This window comes from Pipistrellus kuhlii, unplaced genomic scaffold (genome assembly GCF_014108245.1).
Source record: "Pipistrellus kuhlii isolate mPipKuh1 unplaced genomic scaffold, mPipKuh1.p scaffold_m20_p_35, whole genome shotgun sequence".
NCBI classification, from domain to species: domain Eukaryota; kingdom Metazoa; phylum Chordata; class Mammalia; order Chiroptera; family Vespertilionidae; genus Pipistrellus; species Pipistrellus kuhlii.
The window spans coordinates 2,288,865-2,307,500 of NW_023425535.1; the positions used below are offsets into that span (position 1 = coordinate 2,288,865).

Genomic DNA, 18,636 nt, shown 5'->3' on the forward strand with positions numbered 1-18,636 from the left:
AGTGGGTGTTGGTCCAGGAGGTCCGGGCCTGGCGGTCTCTGCTCCTAACCAGCTCCCAGGGAGGGCTGTGCTTCAGGTCCCCAGCCCCACGGTGAGTGGCAGGAGGGAAGCTGTTGGAAATGAGCCCCTGAGCCCCTGGGGGAGGTCTGAGTGGTGGGGAGCCCCTGCTGGCAGGTCAGGAGGGTGGGAGGGACGGGCCTGGAGTGTCTCTGAGGAGGACGCGCTGGCAGTGTCAGACGTCCGGTAGAACTGAGGGTGAGCCTCTGCTTATTCTGAATTAATTACACATTTCACATTTTATTTATTTATTTTCCTTTTTTTGCAGTTTTTCTTTTTTTTTAAAAAAAATATATATTTTATTGATTTTGTACAGAGAGGAAGGGAGAGAGAGTCATTGATCAGCTGCCTCTTGCACACCCCCTACTGGGGATATGCCCGCAACCAAGGTACATGCCCTTGACCGGAAATCAAACCCGGGACCCTTCAGTCCCCAAGCCGACGCTCTATCCATTGAGCCAAACTGGTTTCAGCACACATTTCACATTTTCAAAACCACTTTGTTTTGCTGGGAAAGTAACTCCCAAGGTGGCAAGCTATCCGCCTTGGCACTGAGCTGCCACCACCAGCTCGGTGCTCTTCCTTCACCGCAGCCGGTGCCGTCCCGTGGCGCTGACCTGGGGAGTCCCCTCATCCTCCCGACAGCCTGGGGGGGCCCCAGCACCCCTCCTTCTGTGTCATTGATGGAAGACGCCTCAGTGCCTGCATTCTAATAAACACAGCTCGATTAGCTTCGCACCAGCTCAGTGTCTGATTGTTAAATGTTAATGTATTGCACCCTATAGCTTTAAATAGAATTAGAGATGTTTACAGCCTCGGTTAAATGCACCTTGTTCTTCCACATTAAACTTTATTGCGAGTGTCCTCCATCAGCGCACGAGGAAAACTCATTAGCGGCCGGACTGTGTGGGGCCGTGGCTGCTGTTGGAGGACCCGCCTCTGGTCTCCTTTCTTGGCTTCCCCACTGCTGATAGGCCGGACACATTGCTTCCTATTTATGAGTGACGGAACCTCAGCGCCGCCAACACAGGCACTGCTGTGCCGAAGCACGTGTGTGTGCCCGTCTGAGGCTCCCTCTGAGCATGGCGCTCAGAGGCCCTGGCAGGTCCCATTGCAAGGGCCCAGCAACAGCATGATGAAGTCTGCGACTTTGCCGCTGGGAAAGTGAGGAGCTAGCAAGGGTCCTGCTTCCCACGGGAGGCGGTCGGTCGGTGGCAGGCCCAGCTGGAACCGGCTCTCAGCGTGCAGCCTCAGCCTCCATGCCTCCCACACTGCGTGCCCCTGTCCAGCTCTGCTCTGGGTGCCCCTGGTTTCCATGCTGCTCCCCGGCCACGTCAACCCCTCTTGCAGGCCTGTGCTGACTCCACCCTCGAGTTTCTGGTCCTAAGGGTCCTAGTTCAGGATGCCCTATGGATGCCCAGCCCATCTCAGGCCTGTCCTACTGCCTATTGTGATCGATAAGAACCGATAGGAAGCAATCCCAGAGTGCCTGGGAGCCGGAGGGGAAGGGTCAAGCGGAGAGTTTGGAGTCTATCTGAGCAGCCCCGCTGCAGGGTCAGGATGTGCCAGGAGGCAGAGGTCAGGCCTCCCTGGCTCTCACTCCCTCCGCGCAGACGGCCTGGGGGAGGTGCGCCTCAGAGAGCAGGGCGCTGGGCCCTCCTCAGCCTCCCCGGGGACTGCAGGGCGGAGGACAGGCCACCGGGAAGGGAGGTGGGCACAGGCCCTGCAACAGCAGACATACAGAGGCTGCCTGCCTCCCTGCTCTTCCTCACGACCGGCCCCGGGGACCCCTCGGGCACCACGAGGGCACGGACTGCGGGAAGGGAGGAGAGCTGCCGTGGGAAGGTAACGTGGTAAGCCCAGGGCGTGGCACATTATAGAGGCAGACCTAAGGCTCCTGAACCCTGGAATTCTCCCACTCCCAGCCCCAGGGTGAGGAGCGTGGTGGCCTGGCTGCTTCTGGCTTTGCTGTGTCCTCCTGACTCGGATAGGTCGGGGATTTGTGCAAGTCGCTGTTCCCGGGTCTATTCCCCATAATAACTGGCCCAGAGAGGGGAGCAGAGAGGGGACCGGCTGCTGATTTACATACTCCTGTGGGGCCTGACAACATCGAACCGGTGAGAGTGGTCATCGCGAGGGCGTCGCCCGGGTGTGGTCTCCCTGAGTGAGCAGGTGTGACACCCGCATGGTGCCCTCCTCAGGCTTCTCCCACCTCCTTCCGGCTCCAGCCAGCACTGGCAGCAGCTCCGCTCATCCTGGCTGACGGCCCTCGTGGCCATCCCCGAGGACATGAGGACCCCTTGCTTCTGTTCATGCTGCTTCACCGGGACCCTCTGCCCTTCTCCACAGCCATCCCCTCTGCCTCTCCTCCACATTCCCACTTTCCTCCTAATCCGAGCTCACCCTTCTCTTCTTATGTGCTCTCTGTCCCTCTATTCCATTTGCAAATAAAGTGATGATCTGTGCAGGTGCCAAATGCGGCTGTGAACCGAGCAAGCACACCGGCTTCTCTCTGGCTCAGGTGCTGGGCTCGGGGTCAGGGGCTGGCAGCCTTGCAATCAGTTTGGTTTGTTTGCTGCTGTTCTGGCCCTTCTTGCTCAGGAACACAAGCATTTAGTCAGAATATCTGACCGAGCCCTGGCTGCCTTGTAGTTGCTTTGCGTCTGTGAGAAGCAGCTGGGCTCTGGCCTCAGCCCTTACGTGCTTGGCCTGGCCAACACCCAGCCACCTTCGGAGGAGCAGGTCCTCTTGGGCCTGGAGGGCGATGGTGCGCTCCTGCCTCAGCCCTAAACCCCGGCCTCGGGAGCCCGTAGGGGAGGGGCAGGCATGTGAGGGCTCCCAGAGGGGCCTGCCCTCAGGGGGAGCCACCCACCGGCCCAGGCGCCATCCCAGGCTGGCTCTGCCATGAGCTGATGCTCAGCCTCTCCGGGATGAACCATCCACTGGTGTTTGCTTGGCCCCTGAGCGTGGGCAGGCAGGCCTGGCACACAGACCTTTCCCCGCCCTGCGGGCCCTGCCTTCTCTCATGGCAGCCCCCCAGCAGCGCTGGGAGAGCGAGGAAGTTAGAGGGCAGCCTTTGCTCACGGGACAGCGAGTCCCCCTGAGGGCAGGGCGGGTCTGCCTTGTCACCCGCTGCTCCTACAGCCTGTGGCTGAGCCTGGCACCCTCCCGCCTCTTGGTGCTTAGAGAGGATGGAAGTGAACCAGGGCTGGGAAGGTGCTGTGAAACTAAAAGAATCCGCAGCCCATGTGGAGGGGATTTCTCCCTCAGATCCTGTTCCTCCTGATGGCCTCCTAATCTCTGCCACAGCCCTCACTCTCAGGCTGCCACACTCAGCAAGGGCACCGCTGGCCTCACCCCGCTGGCCACCCCGCCAGACCCATCACCACAAGCCTGGAATAGCGTCCCTGGCCTGGCAAAGCCACAGTGCCAGCGGCACCCCTGGCTGGGCCAGGCTGGCGGGAATCAGGTGCTCTCCCTTCACGGGTCTGCAGAGCTTCCTCTTCTGCAGGACAAGGAGGAGTGGCCCTGGACGCTGTGCGGAGCTGGCCCAGGCCTGGCCTCCCGTCTCAGACCTCACCGCAGTCAGGACCGCGGCCTCCTGGGAAGAGCCCTGCGCTCGGCTGTGGACAGGCCAGGCCCCTGTGGAGGCCCAGGCTGTTCGTTATTTTCCAGGTGAGCTCCCCGCCCTGGCACAAGGTAGTGAGAGGAGCTTCTGTGTGTAAGTTGCTCGCACTTTACAAAGGGTGTTCCTGGTGTGTTGTCTTCTCTTTCATATGCAGCATGTTTCTCAGTACTCTCTCCAAGGGAGGGCCAGGGGCTGGTCCAATATCCAGTCACTCCAGTCCTTCTCGGCTACTCAACAAAAGCAGGGTGTCTCCACTGCCCCCCTGAACCTCAGCCCGCCCATCCCTCTCATGTGTCCGGTCTGTGTCAGTTGCCTTCCACACCCAGAGATGCATGAACCTGCCTACGCCTCTGTGCTCAGCCTGGCTCCGTGCTCCTCAGAGGAGCTCAGCAGACTCTGCTGCTCACAAAATGGCATCCTGCAGCAGGGAGAAATAGATGGTCTAAACGCTAGCCACAGATGAGCCCAAATGGACAAACAGAAACGCAGTGCTCTTTACCCTGTCATCTGAGCTATCATCTGCAGTATCTCCACTAGAATGCATGTTTATTTGCTTTTATATTTAACTATCGGCCCCGTGCATGAGAATTCATGCACTGGAAGGGCGTCCCGCAGCCTGGCCTACTCCCTCTCACAGTCCAGGAGCTCTCAGGGGTGGGAGGCAATGAAGTGATCAGGGGAAGGCAACGCCACCATCATGCCTCTGCTGCTGCCACTGCTGGCAGCGCAAGCCTTGGCCAGCCCTGGTTACCTGAACCTCGGGCAGCCCTGGGCGGCTGGGCAGCCACCATCCAAGGCTTGCCTGTCTGCTAAGATGCCCTTAGAAGTCAGGATCTCTGTGAGGGATTTCTAGGAGGCGTAATCATTAAATGAATGAGCACAGGATATAATTGAGCACTAAACTAGGTATCTAAGTTGTAGTTAAGGACATTCTACTTGTTAACTCCATGGTTTGGGGAGCGGTGAAGTGTCCTGAATGAGAACCGATAGAAGTTTCCAGCTTCAGTGTGCGGAGGGGAACGTAGCCATGTTCGCTGAGCGACGTTTGAGACCCGTGCCTGATGTGTGTCCTCACGGGACCATGGGGCTGAGGAGAATGGAGAGGCTCATGGCGTGAGGGTGACGGGCACCTGCCGGCCTCTGGCCAGGCCTCGTCCGGCAGAGTCTCCATCCCCGGGACCGATGGTCTAAACCTGTGGTCGGCAAACTGCGGCTCACGAGTCAGGCAGGCTCTTTGGCCTCTTCCACAAACTACCACGGTCTGGGCAAGTCTATTTTGAAGAAGTGGCGTTAGAAGTTTACGTTTAAAAAATTTGGCTTTCAAAAGAAATTTCAATTGTACTGTTGATATCTGGCTCTGTAGACTAATGAGTTTGCCAACCACTGGTCTAAACTTATCCATTGGAAAAGCTCAGCTGGGCTCTCTTGAGTCTGTTCTTTAAGAGGAACCCTAGGAGCTTGAGGACCGATGGCCTGGGGAGGGTCAGGACAGGCGGGCAGAGGCCAGAGCTGTCTGGCCTGCTGGAGCTAGGCACGGGGTGATGGCCGTCATTTGTGCGAGTCTAAAAGGATTCTCCAGCCACTTTTTTGCTGTTCCCAACTTCTTAACCTCTTCAATTCTTGGTTTTCTCATCTATGAAATAGAAATGTTTTTCTTGGGACAGTTGGGAGGCTTAAAGAAGACGATAGAGTAAAGGGAACCCCATGGGGTAAAAGGAACCCCATGGGGTAAAGGGAACCCCATGGGGTAAAGGGAAGTCTTTGGAGTAAAGGGAAGCCTATGGAGTAAAGGGAAGTCCATAGACTAAAGGGAAGCCCATAGAGTTAAGGGAAGCCCATAGAGTTAAGGGCTGCTGACTCCCCAAGTATACCAGTTGCTCAGGATCACTCAGCGACCTTGTGCAATGTGGCAACCTCCCAGCCGGCCTGCCATGCCCCTGCCCTGCCCTCCAGGCGGCCCCAGTTCTTAGTTTGCAAGCCGCTGCCCTCCATGATGTCCTTGAAGAACTTTTGTGAGAAGGAGACAAACTTGCAGGAAAGCTGGGGTACCAGGACAGGTGGACAGAGGTGCTGAGTCTAGGGCAGCCGCTCCCCCCGGTGGCGGTGACTGAGTGACAGCGGCTCCCTTTGCTGATGGCTGCCGGCCTGGCGGGCTGCGGTGGGAGTGGGAAGCTCTGCTCAAGCGGTGCTAATTGTGCCGGGAGAGCGGCTCAGCAGAGTGGAAAATAGTCCTCATACATCTAGCTGAAGACGGTAATGACCTTTTAAATAACAGAAGCGATTTTATTTCAATACCTCAATTACTCTGAACTCTCAAATGTCAAAGTGCTCGGCACTTTCAAAATAGCTTAATATAGACATTTACAGCACTTAGACACAGCTAGTTTCTTATCTAACCTAATTATGTGTTGTACAGGAAATGGCGAGCGCACCATCTGTGCTATTCTTCACGGCGATCCCGCACGGCCCTGGCTCGGCCTGGAGGCTGGCAGCTGGCATTGCTCCAGGGGAGGATGCGCTGCTCTGTGAGGAGGGAGCGGGGTCCCTGCGGGGGCCGCCTCAGCCAGATGGGGATCGGAGGTTTGGTGTGGGCCTCCCAGTTTGGTCCATGCCCACAGCACCACCCCAGACTCCAGGGATTACTCCTGCCTGTATGAGATGCCAGGGCCGCCGGGACCAGGGAATGGCCAAGAGTGGTCAGCGTGGGCTGTGGCAGGGCAGTGCCTGCCTCCTGGGCTGAGCAGAACGTGGTGGCATTGGGCCGGGATCACCCGGCTGCGCCAGGCGGGCACCTTCTGCTGCTGTTTTTCAGAGGCTGCTCTCCCCTCCCCACGTCTGCACCCCAAAGACCCTGGGGCCCCCGATGCTCCTCCCTCATTTCTGCTCTGACCCTCCCCTTCTGTCACCGTGACTGCCCCCAACACAGTGGCCATGCAGCTGCCCAGGACCCGCCCTCACTCACCCAGGAGTGGAATTCGCTCTCTAGCACTCACACGCCGCTCCCTCGCTTGCCTCAGTTCCCAGGGGCCACCTCACTGGGGAAGCCGTCCTGGCACCCCGACCCGTCCATCACACAGTTCTCCCCTCAGACCTTCTTGCCTCTTCCCACTTTTCTTTCTCCCAGAGAGCACTTACTACCAGGTGTTTTGTACTTCGTTATGTATCCAGTGTTCCTCTCCCCAGGTGGGATGCGAGCCTGGCAAGTGGGTTTTATCCCTGCGCCTGGATTGGATGTCATCAATAGTGTACACAGGGAAGTTGCTCAGGTGGGCCTGGGCAGAGCTGGGGGTCAATGTCGCCTGTTCTTCTCGGTGTTCCTGCAGCGGCCGCTGCAGTGACACTGCCGTCTGGGGCAGGTCCAGGTGTGCAGCCTGCCCGAGCCCCTGCTCCCTGGATAAGGGGCTGAGGGCCATTTTCAGGCCTCTCCCTCAGTGGCTGCCCTGGGTCACCCAAGCCTTCCTCGCTCAGGCCTGCTCCATGGCCACCGCCCACAGGCCCCTCCCTCAGTGGCCGGCCCAAGCAGGCAGGAAACTTGGCTTCCTCTATTGTTAGGGGCAACCCAAGCCTCCTGCCCATTCTGGCTGGCTTTGTGGCTGCCACTATCTTTCCCCCCACTAATTTGCATACCCACTCCTGATTGGCTGGTGAGCATTGCAAAATGATGGTCAATTTACATATTTCCATTTTATTAGTGAAGATTGATTGGTAATTGGTACAATTGATATAGAAAATCAGAGGGTAGTAAGGGATTGAGAAAATTTGGGAATGTATGAATGAAGGTATAATTTCTCAGAGAGGAGAGAGGAGAAAAGAAAATGAAATTCATTATTCCCTTATTGGGCCTGTTGTGAGCAACTACATTAATAATGATGATGATAATAAATGATTAGTGTTTTCTGAGACCCTGCTCTGTCCTAGGAACTGTGCACACATTACCACATTTAATCTTCACAACAACCTGTGAGGTCAGTAACTATTACTCCACTTTTACAAAGCAACAGCAAGAGGCTAGAACTGCTGGGGCCGCGGATGCAGAACGGGGTCCTGAGTGCAGGTCTCACGGCCTCTGCACCAGGGGCTCCTACGGCGGCTACAGCTTGTGCTCATTGGGAGGATGGCCTCAGTGTCCTAGGTGTTGTCTTCTGAGAGTGAGCTTCTTGTCACAGAAGGCATGTAAGCTGGTCTCTCCACACAGAGCTGCGTGGGTAGGTTAGTTAACCAGCAAACAGCTGCATGGATGGGTAATTAACCAGAGAACAACTGCGTAGATGGATAGTTAACCAGGGAACAGCTGCATGGATGGATAGTTAACCAGGGAACGGTTGTGTGGATGGGTAGTTAACCGGGAAATAATTGCATGGATGTATAGTTAACCAGCAAGCAGCTGTGTAGGCGGTAGTTAACCAGCGAACAGCTGTGTGGATGGATAGTTAACCAGGGAACAGCTGGTGTCCATGAGAACCGCAGTGCCGCTGTGGGTGAGGATGGCAGTGCTGCCGGGCCTGGCAGCGTTGGGGCATGGGCCGCTGTCTGTGCAAAGCAGTTTCTTTATGACGACACATTTCCGGCCACTGGCAGCGAAGGGTCTTGGACAGGAATGTCTGAGTCAACCAGTCGGGGCAGAAAGAGATCTCAGAGCAGGAGCAGGCTGCAGTGTTCTCTGTGCTTCCAGAGAGAGGGGGGAGAGGGGTGAGCAGGCTGCAGTGTTCTCTGTGCTTTCAGAGAGTGGGGGGAGAGGAGGGAGAGAAGAGAATTCGGCGACACTGGTTACTAGGGCGGGGGCACTGTGAAGGCGCTGCAGCAGCCATGGAGTGAAATGGAAACCACACGCTCGTGAACACACACACACACACACACACACACACACACACACACTCCCGCCGCCCCATCAGCCTGTCATGTGTACCCAGAACTTACTACACAAAACTGATTTCGGTTTAGAGAGATCTGATTTTATGTAAAACAAATTTCATCAGGATTTTCATATGAAGAGTCCATTTCTCCCCAAATGCACCCTGCTTGGCTGCATGCTAATGTGGTCACATCCAATCTTGAGTTCTCCGCCCCCGGCTGCTGGCTGAGCCTGGGGGAGGCAGTTGCCATCCTGAGTGGCTCCCAGGGCCTGGGCTTCTGTCCCCCGAGCTCAGGGCTCAGAGCTCAGAGCTCAGAGAGAGGCCGGGTGAGCATTGCAGGAAGCACGGACTGAAGGCAGTGCAGGTGTGAACGAGGAGAGCTGAGCCGTGGGAGCACTGTCTATGGCACATGTGTCAAACACAAGGCCCGCGGGCCAAATCCGTCCCGCCAGGCCTTGCAATGTGGCCCGCACCGCGCTGTCATCACTGCACTCCGCTGCGTTTCCATCACAATGACAGTTTATGACTGTTCAGTAAACCATTCGGCCCGCGATTTAGGCTGGATTTTAGATTTTGGCCCCTTCTCTGATTGAGTTCGACACCCCTAGTATGGCATGGCTGGTGGCGGTGGCGGGTCAGCCAACCCAGCATGCCCCAGTTACTCAGAAGTTACGAGAGGGGAGCTCAGCAGGGAGAGAGCTGGGCCCGCTGCCATCTCAGGCTGAGCTCGTGAAAGTGAGTGGAATGAGGGGTCCCTGGCCCCTCACAAGCCACCTGCCCTGAGACTGCAGGTGGGCAGCAGTGGGCTCCTGTCACCAGAGTATCTCCAAGGGGGGCCCTGGGAGACCTTCAGCGTGCAGACTGTGGCTGCCGCCCAGCACAGGGACTAGGTTCCCTGGGACCAGAGGTCTGATCTAGACTTGCATTCTGGATGTTCCGAAGCAATGCCATCCCTGGGCCCAGGCAGGGGGCTTCCCGGGCACCAGCAATGTCTTTCTTGGTCCTGGGGTCTGCCCAGGGCCTGGGTCAGCCAGGAGGGCGGATAGGTGGTATGGAGAAAGATTGCACCGTGTCCGAGTAGGCAGCTTGTCACTGCTTCGCCCCATAAATAACCAGATGTGACTTCAGTCTCCTGACAAGCCAGCAGGCAGACACCGGATCCAGTTTTGCAGAAACAGAAGCTGGGCTGTTGTTGGCAGGCGGTGGGGATGCTGGGAATGGGGCTCAGGTTTCCTGGTGGCACTGCTCATGCCCATGACCCTCCCTGCACCTCCTGTCCTCGCATGCCCTCTCCGGGAGCCCGGCTGCTCTAGGTCTCCCCGTCCCCGCTGAAAGGGGGATTCTGGCAGCCTGGACGGAGCCCTGAACCTCAGCCCAAGGAGCCGGAGCTCCTGGCTCTGCCTGGCTGTGCTGCTGGGGGCCCTGCTATGAGCCTGCCCTCTCTCCCCTGCCCAGCCTCAGGCCACTGCCCTGGCTTCTCTCCATCACCAGCAGCCTCAGAGGCCAGTCACCGCTGCCCGGCCCCTGAGCACTGAGGCCAGCGGAAGCCTCAGGCCCTCAGCTGCCAGGAACCTTTAGACTCTGGGCCTACACCTGGGGCTCCTCTGCACGCCAGCCCCAACCCCCTCCCCCCAAGGTCTGCCCACAGACCGTTCACCCTGCGGAGCCAGGGTGACCAGGTCTGCAGTGAAGGCCCTGGTGCCCGCCCCTTGGGACCTGAGTGCAGAGCAGCTTCACTCCTCCTGGCTCCCGGCACCATGGTGGCATTGCCCAGTCTATCTGGCACATCCTGCTGGCACATCCTCAACTGCAGCCTGGTCCCACCGGGACATCCCACCAGTTTCCTCGAATATCTTCCCACTTTCCTCACTCCCGCCTGTGGGAGGGCCGCTGCCCAGACCTGCCAGCGCTCAGAGTTATTCCTTCCCCCAGAACCACCACCTCTGTGTGTCACTCACTCACTCACACTCAGAGACTGGGTAGCGCCCTGAACATCTCCTGGGAGCCGTGCACTGGGATGGAGCTGGGGGTGGACGGTCCAGCTCTACCCCTCACGCCCCCACCTTGCCCACCGCTGGCCTCCAGCCCTCAGCCTAGAGCAGCCGCTGGCGCCTTGCCCCCGTCTTTGCCCATTGGCTCACCCTGCCTCGGCCATGGGCCCTGGGTCTCTGCCAGTGCTGCCCTTCTTCCTATAATGCCCTGCTTCCCAGCTCAGCAAGGCCATGCCCTGTCTACCAGCCCAGCTCCTGCTCTAGGGCCACCTCCTCCAGCCAGCGTACGGACCGAGCCGTCCACTGAGCTGTCTCTCTGGAGCTCACCTGTTGAGCTCCTGACCGCTGGTATCGCAGATTTGACCCTATTCAGAGAGGACAACTGTCAGCAGGTAAGGTAAACTGACATCATTAGGGTGGGACCCAACCCAGTCTGACTGGTTTCCTCACAGAAGGAGACGTTTGGACACAGTCACAAAGGAAAGGCCACATGAGGACGCAGGGAAAAGACGCCATCGACAAGCTAAGGAGGGAGAACCCTGTGACACCTTCACGCCGACGCCGGAGAGATGAGAGACGGTGTCATCTCCCAGCCGGCAGGGCAGTGCTTTGCTGTGGTAGCCGACGCCACCTGTGCCTTCCCTAGGGCGTGAGTGTCTCCCCACAGCTCTTCCCCTCACGCAACCCTGTTTGCAGCAAGGCCCAACACTGTTCCCACTCTCGCCATGATATTGGGAAGCCAAGGCCAGTGCTCGAAAGGCTTGTTGACTGAATGTGCCTGAGAGAGCCTGTGTGCCAGGGCACCATCCCACGTACACCAGGGTGCCATTCACACTGGCCAGCACCTCGTTCACATCAGCCAGGGCCCCGTTCACACCGGCCAGAGCTCCGCTCACACAGGCCAGCCCTTTCCTCCGAGAGGCCGTGCCCTGACCCAGAACTGTGTCTCCTCCACCACCTTCTCTTTGCAGGTACTTCCCCGCATTTACAGACAAGTCACCATTTTCTAACCGCCCTCATCACTGTTCTGGACATAGCTACACACCATTCCTATGTCCGCAGTTCTGAACTCACTCACTGCCCCTGGGGCCGCCAGACACCAGGCCCCTTTCTTGCCATTCCAGCCTGAGCTAGATTGGCAGGGTCTCGGGGCTGTGCCTGGCTTATAGGAACATGGGAATGACCCGGATCCCCGAGGAAAGCCAGGGAGGGAAGACAATGCAAGGAGCTCAGCGCCCCATCCCTGTGTGCCGCTGAGCTGGGCATCCTTGAGAGGCAGGTGCGTGTCCCTCGGGAGTCCTGAAGGCTGCTGGGAGCAGGCAATCGCGGGAGGGAGAGTCCTCCATGCCCAACGGCTGAGCCCACAGGGACCCGGCTCAAAGGGGCTGGAAGTCCTTGGAGGGCTCCATGCGCAGTGGAGAGCAGGGGTCACCTGGCACCAAGTTTTCCCAAAAGCAGCTCTAGCTCTAATCGCCATGTGCATGTGGTCCTCGGTCTCCACAGAGGAATGGGCCTGGGAAGAGCCTGCCATACCAGGGCCTGGCTGGGACCCCACAGCTGAGGGTGCAGAGCCGAGCAAGCAGGCCTTGGTGGGCTGGCCCTCAGGTGGATGCCCTGTGCCTCCCTGGGCAGCCTCATGTCCAGGACCTGTGCCTCAGCCACAGAAGCCTCTTGAGCAAAGTCCCCCACTCCCCGCAAGGCCCAGCAGGATGGCAAGATCACTGGAGGGGCTGACAAGGGAGGAGGAGGGTGGCTTCCCTGAGGCTCGGGCTTCCTAAGGAGAGAGATGCCTGGAAAGGGTGGCGGCTTTACACTCAGGAGCGCTTACACTTGGAAAATAATCATTTTAATAAAATAAAGACATCACAGCATCCCCATTAGTTTCCAGTAAGCAGCCCCATTTTCCCCAGTGCAACAAGCTCTTCGGAAGGCGATCCCATGTGATTGGTGTGCAGGTGGCATAGGGGTCCCGGATGCCAGCATGCTGTTTGCAGGAGCCTTGAGCTCCTACCCGTCTGTAAAAGCCCAGATGGCACAGGGCAAGGCCGAGGCCCCGGGGCCCCGGACAGGCTGGCACTCTGGGGGCTTGGAGGCAGCCAGCCTTCCTCGGAGGCCGTGCAGAGGGGAGGCATCCAGGCCCAGCTTCCTCCCTGCAGCTGCCACAGCTGTTGCACCCAGGCCACACTGCCATATCTTCCTTCCTACCCTTCCGCCGACCAGCAGAATATCCTCCCCTTCTCATCGCCCACCAGGAGCTTGGTCTGGTTTCTGGGGAAGAAAAAGAAGAGACAGGAGTGTCAGAGGAAGCTTATCTCAGCCGCAGCCAGGAAATGGCCAGCATGGAGGTAGCAGTCCCCACTGTGAGCCTGCCCTGCCTCCACCGGGGCCCTGCGTGTCCTCCGGCTTCCCCAGGTTCTTCCGGTGCTGAGATGCAGCCGGGACCATGTGGCCTCTGACATGCAGCTACTCTGCATTGGGTCAGAGCCCTCCCGGCATTAATAGAATAAACACTGCAATGGGTAGTGGGGCCTCAGGGAAAGGACCTCTTTAGGATACAGTCACAAAGCAACTTACGTTCACCTTTTGGATTTCTTTGTGGATTCATGGGTGTTCAATGAGAGAGAGCAGGGACATGTATGTGCTAAAGTACATTTCCAAGGGCCCCGCATGGCCACCCAACTTGAATCCTGTGCATGATGGGCCCCCCTGGGTCCCACAGGGAGGCTGCATGAGCCTGGTGCACTTTCCCCGGGATGGCCACAGCGCCCTCTGCTGGAGGCCTGCAGAAGCCAAGCTGTGGTTACCTGGATACCGCCAGAGCTGTCACCGCAGGGCTGGTCTTGCTGGGCTTCCCCGTCAAAGCAACACTGATGTCCAGCTCTCTGCACAGGGCAAGATTCTTCTCACACCTGTGACCTGTGGGGAGAGCACAGTTAGCAAGCCCAAGTGGCTTCACACACATGACCGTGTGCACCCACACGAGGGACACACACACACACACACACACACACACACATATTTATATTTGTGGTCAGCAACTTGCTAAATTGAGGGGAAATATATTTAATCTTGGCCTGTGCTGTTGCAAAAAGGGCCGTCCCAATTTAATTTGCCGGCTGTGATAGTTACATGTGCTGACGTGCCGCGTATCCATGGTGGACCAAATTGGATTTGTGTATTATTGCTTTCTAAATTGCATGCCTAGTTCAGCAAAATTGTTCATCAGTGTTTACTGGCTTTATGCTTAATAAGATGCCCCACAATACCTTGCTGCCAGGATGTAATGCAGCCCTTAATTGCCTAGTAAAAATAAATTACATAAAGTTGGCTTTATCAACTTATCTAAATTCTCTCACACCACAACCAATAATTAAATGCTGAGAATGTTTTTTCAAAAAATATAACTCAATGATTGTTACTTCCCTCATTTTAATGACCGCATTTGGGGGCAGACAGTAATTCCTCCAGTGCGGAGGCGCGATGGGGAGACCTCAGCTGCGTCTGTCCCTGTGAAGTCACTCGGTTGGCGTCTGGGTGGGAATGAGGCAGCTGCCCCACGGCCCCAGGTGGCTGCTGGGCGTGCAGGCAGCCTGTGCACCAGGACATGTGTGCATGTGTGCTGTGGACAAGTCTGAGCAACCAGCTGGTCCCGAGCACTTTTACATTCAGACTGAGTCCAAATCTCTGAGGGGCTCCTCGGATGAACCGTGCTTAACTGGCAGTCCTGCTGCCACTGATGGGTGAACAGCTTCCAGGCAGAAGTTAGAGAACAGGGTGCCTCAAGGCGCTCCTCCTGCCCCTATGGCACCTGAGGACATGGGACACGTATGCACATATCCATGTGTCATGCCCGATCCTGGCCCCTTTCTATCAGTTTTTTGTTTTGTTTTTAAATATATTTTTATTGTGTTTTTTTTTTTGTTTTTTTGTTTTGTTTTTTTTTTACAGAGAAGGGAGAGGGATAGAGAGTTTGAAACATTGATGAGAGAGAAACATCAATCAGCTGCCTCTTGCACACCCCCAGCTGGGGATGTGCCCACAACCAAGATAGATACCCTTGACCGGAATCAAACCTGGGACCCTTGAGTCCACAGGCTGACACTCCATCCACTGAGCCAAACCTGACTATCAGTTTTGAGCAATGTTATGAGCAGAAGACATGCCCGGGCACGTGTATCTGCTAACTCTAAGCTGGGCTCGGCGAGGGGGATAAAGTGGGTGCTGAGCTCCTGGCAGAGGAGGCGGCCTGGCAGTGGTGACCCGGGTTCCCTGGCGTGAGCTGTGATGGGGGTTACATCCGCCATCTCTGTGCCTCAGTTTCCTCCTTCCTCACCATGTCACGGAGACGTCTGCTCTAAGGGCGGACACGAGGGCTGAGAACCCACGACCGTGTGCCCCAAGGCTGCTCCTGCCGCTCTCCCCAGGCGGCAGTGACGCTGTGGTGGCTTGGTGCCTGGGACTCAGCGCCAGCAGGAGGACACATTTCCTGCCCCAACCCGAAGAGGCTCTGCTTGGAGCAGTGGTTCTCCTCCTGGGGCACATGCCACGAGCCACCTGGGCGCTCGACACAGAAACCCTAACAGCACCATCTTTCCCGGGGCCGGGCTGGGCCGAGCACAGGACCTGGCTCTGCGTTTCAGTAACCTCCTGGGCGATGCCGAGGCCGTGGCCCTCAGCGCCGGTGTGAGGAGCTCGTCGTGGGGAGCTGTGGGGGCCCCAGGATGAAGCGGGCAGGCTGGGCCTGTGACCTTCCTCTCCCTGGGGATACAGCACGACCCCTCCCTGCTCCTGTTGCAGTCTGGCTCGCCAGCCCACCGGCCCTGGCTGGGGAGTTGGACATTGCAGAGCCATCTGGCAGGTGGAGAGAGGCAAGCTCTGCAAGGTGCGGCCCCTCCAGATGCTCAGGAGGCCCGACAACCGCCATCTCCCTGTTCTCACAGCCACGCCACGTGCCCCAGCTCTTGGTCCCTGCAGGCTGAGGCCCAGGCTGCCACTCAGCAGAGCTTCTCCACCTGCCGCACTCCCACAGCCTCCGCAGTAACCCTGCTCCTGTCTCCCCAGCACGCAGGTCGGAGACTCAGTGGCTGCCCTGGCTCCGTGGCCTGGGGGAGCTGCAGCCCTCGGGCTGAGGAGGGGGCAGGAGAGGGCGGGCTGAGCAAGCAAAGGTACCTTGCTGCACCCTTGGCTGGCACCTACCTTTCGGGCTGCTGGGCAGAGCAGAGGGCTCCTCCAGTGCCACCTGACCAGGAACAGACACCTTCATGTCTTCCGTCTTCCAAATCTGTGGAAAAGAGAAACGCCATGGGCAGGAGAAGCGGCTCAGGGCCCTTCCGTCACAGCTGGGTGAGGGAGGGGAGAGGGGGCACCCTCCAGGGAGGGCTGGGTGCCTTGTCTCCACTGATGTTCATGTATTCTTGGGGAAAGGTTGCTTAGGCTCCAGCTTCCCAGTGCAAAGCGTTAGCCAAGCTGCAGCTCAGATGGCTCCCTCTCCACCCCTGTGTGCTCACAGTACATCTCCCTCCCCCCTGTGTGTGTGCTCACAGTACATCTCCCTCCACCCTGTGTGCTCACAGTACATCCCCCTCCACCCTGTGTGTGTGCTCACAGTACATCTCCCCCCACCCCTGTGTGCTCACAGTACATCTCCCTCCCCCCTGTGTGTGTGTTCACAGTACATCCCCCTCCACCCTGTGTGTGCTCACAGTACATCCCCCCCACCCCTATGTGCTCACAGTATATCTCCATCCCCCCTGTGTGTGTGCTCACAGTACATCTCCCTCCACCCTGTGTGTGTGCTCACAGTACATCTCCCTCCACCCTGTGTGTGTGCTCACAGTACATCTCCCTCCACCCCTGTGTACTCACAGTACATCTCCCCCCACCCCTGTGTGCTCACAGTACATCTCCCTCCACCCTGTGTGTGTGCTCACAGTACATCTCCCTCCACCCTGTGTGTGTGCTCACAGTACATCTCCCTCCACTCCTGTGAGCTCACAGTACATCACCCTGCACCTCTGACCTGCAAGGAGAAGGCTCAGCAGCCAGTTTGTAACCAGGTTACTAGCTAATGCCATCTTGTCCCTCTGCCACCCGGCCCTGGACCCCCCTTCACCACTCAGCAGCTGGGCCTCCATCCTGACCCTGGTCCCAGCCATGCTGTCAGTACCCTCAGGCTGACCACATAGGGCTTGCACTTGCTGAGTATGGACTTCTGTCACTGAAGGTCAAGGACCAGCCTCCACTTAAATGCACAGATGCTTCTGTGAGCTCCACAGCAGCTCCTGCAAGCTTTGGCTGTGCAGGAGCCCAGCTCCCAAGCTGAGCAATGGGGGTAGGGGGGAGGGGGTAGAGTGGGGAGGAACCCATGTGGGGAGGAACCCATGAAGAAATGCACCTGGTGCTCAGCCCGCCTGGCTCCTCTGGCTGACCATGTGGACCATGTGCCTCCTGGCCCTGCAGCCAGCTCAGGACACCCTGCTCTCTGCAAAGTCCCGGTGCCCCTCGCCACAGATGGGACCTGTAAGGGGCCTCCTCAGCCTCATCTCTCCTTCCGTGCAGCTGTCCCACTGCATGGCCTCCTCCAGACTCTCTGACTTTCCCTTATCCTTGGAAATCAGTTGAAATGCCACCTCCTCTGATGTCTTCTCTGTTGGAAATAAACGCCTCTCCTCTCAGAATATCCACCATGTTAGCCATTCTGCTTCATGAAGCGTCATCTCCATGATGATTCTGAGACTGAGTGTGAGGCCTCTGGAGGGCAAGGCTAAAAGAGCGAGCTTTCTAAATGCTTATAGAATTCCATGGGCATTTTCTGGAATACCTTGTAGTATTCAATTAACATTTCCTTTCATAAACTGTCGAATTCAACTGACAGTTTTTTGAGTGGGCCTCTTGTTTTTTTATCTTTACTCATTCCTTCATCCTTCCTTCCTGTCAATTGCAGAAACATCACCTGTATTTGTTTTTCCCAACCCTATTCTTTCCACCTCAATGTTTATCTTTCCTCCCCTTCTTCTCTCCGTGGCTCTCCTCAGAGAGGATCCACAGCACATTGCAATGATCCTAATGATAGCACAAACCACATGAGTGTGTTTTCTGCTTGCCCCTCTTCTGGAATATGAGTATCTGAGGACAATGACTTGTTTATCATTAGTGTCTGTGTGTCCTATGGCGTATATAAAGTGACTGGCACAGAGCCAGAGTTCAATGACTGTTACATGGCTGGCTGGCTGGCTGGCTGGCTGGATGGATGGATGGATGAGTAGTTGGACAAACCATTGGATGGCTGAATAGATTCATAGATGTATAGATGGAGGGGTAGATGGGAGGATACATGGATGGAAAGAACAAAGGGAGAAAGGAAGGAAAGAAAGAAGGAAGGAAAGAAAGAAAGAAAAAGAAAGAAAGAAAGAAAGAAAGAAAGAAAGAAAGAAAGAAAGAAAGAAATAGTTGGGTAGATGGTGGATCTTTTACTGGATGGATGGATAGATTGATGGGTAGTTAGAGAGATAAATAGTTGGATGAGCACTGGGCTATGTTCTTATGCATTTGGCCATTCAACTTTCATACCTTTGCTGAGTGTTTATTTCATTATGTGAGAGTATGTCTGTACAAATTAGACATGCATATTGGAAAGGGCCTTGTCTTTGCCCTCACTTGCTACAGGAAACTGGTCGGGAATGGTCTCATGCAGCCTGTAGATTCAGACCATTGACAGAAGGGAGCAGAATAAAGATGAACACATTCTTGTACCGTGCCCTCATCTCACCCGGCACACCTACCCGGACCATGCCGTCTCGACTTCCAGTGATGATGGCGTGGCTTGCGTCCCATGCTGGCCCCTCCGCCATGCAGCAGCAGGTTATGGCTCCTTCCGGGCCCCAGGCTGTGGTGATGCTGGCCAGGGGCTGTCCGTTGACATTCCACAGGGACAGATGGGCTCCAGCACAGGAGACAATGGTGCCCTGCGCAGGGAGACCTGGCTTCACTCCAAGCAGGGTCACTGCCTGGCCCCAGCCTCCTGATCAGCCACTTGCTCAGCCTCTCAGTCTGTGCACCAGGCACCCTCAACCTACTGTCTTCTGAAGACTAACCAGGTGCTCCAAGA

At 56.8% G+C, this 18,636-nt stretch overlaps 1 protein-coding gene across 1 annotated transcript in view; it reads right to left on the reverse strand.

Moving 5' to 3' along the window:
• Positions 1-12,436: 12,436 nt before the first annotated feature.
• The window catches only part of WDFY4 (WDFY family member 4), a 235,169-nt gene continuing 228,969 nt past the window's right edge, over positions 12,437-18,636 (reverse strand). Inside the window, exons 59-62 of the mRNA XM_045570637.1 lie at positions 18,311-18,493; positions 15,726-15,810; positions 13,334-13,445; positions 12,437-12,797 (exon numbers count right to left, since the gene is read on the reverse strand). Coding sequence (XP_045426593.1) covers positions 12,731-12,797; positions 13,334-13,445; positions 15,726-15,810; positions 18,311-18,493 — 447 coding nt within the window. The 3' untranslated portion in view covers positions 12,437-12,730. The remainder of the gene's footprint in view (positions 12,798-13,333; positions 13,446-15,725; positions 15,811-18,310; positions 18,494-18,636) is intronic.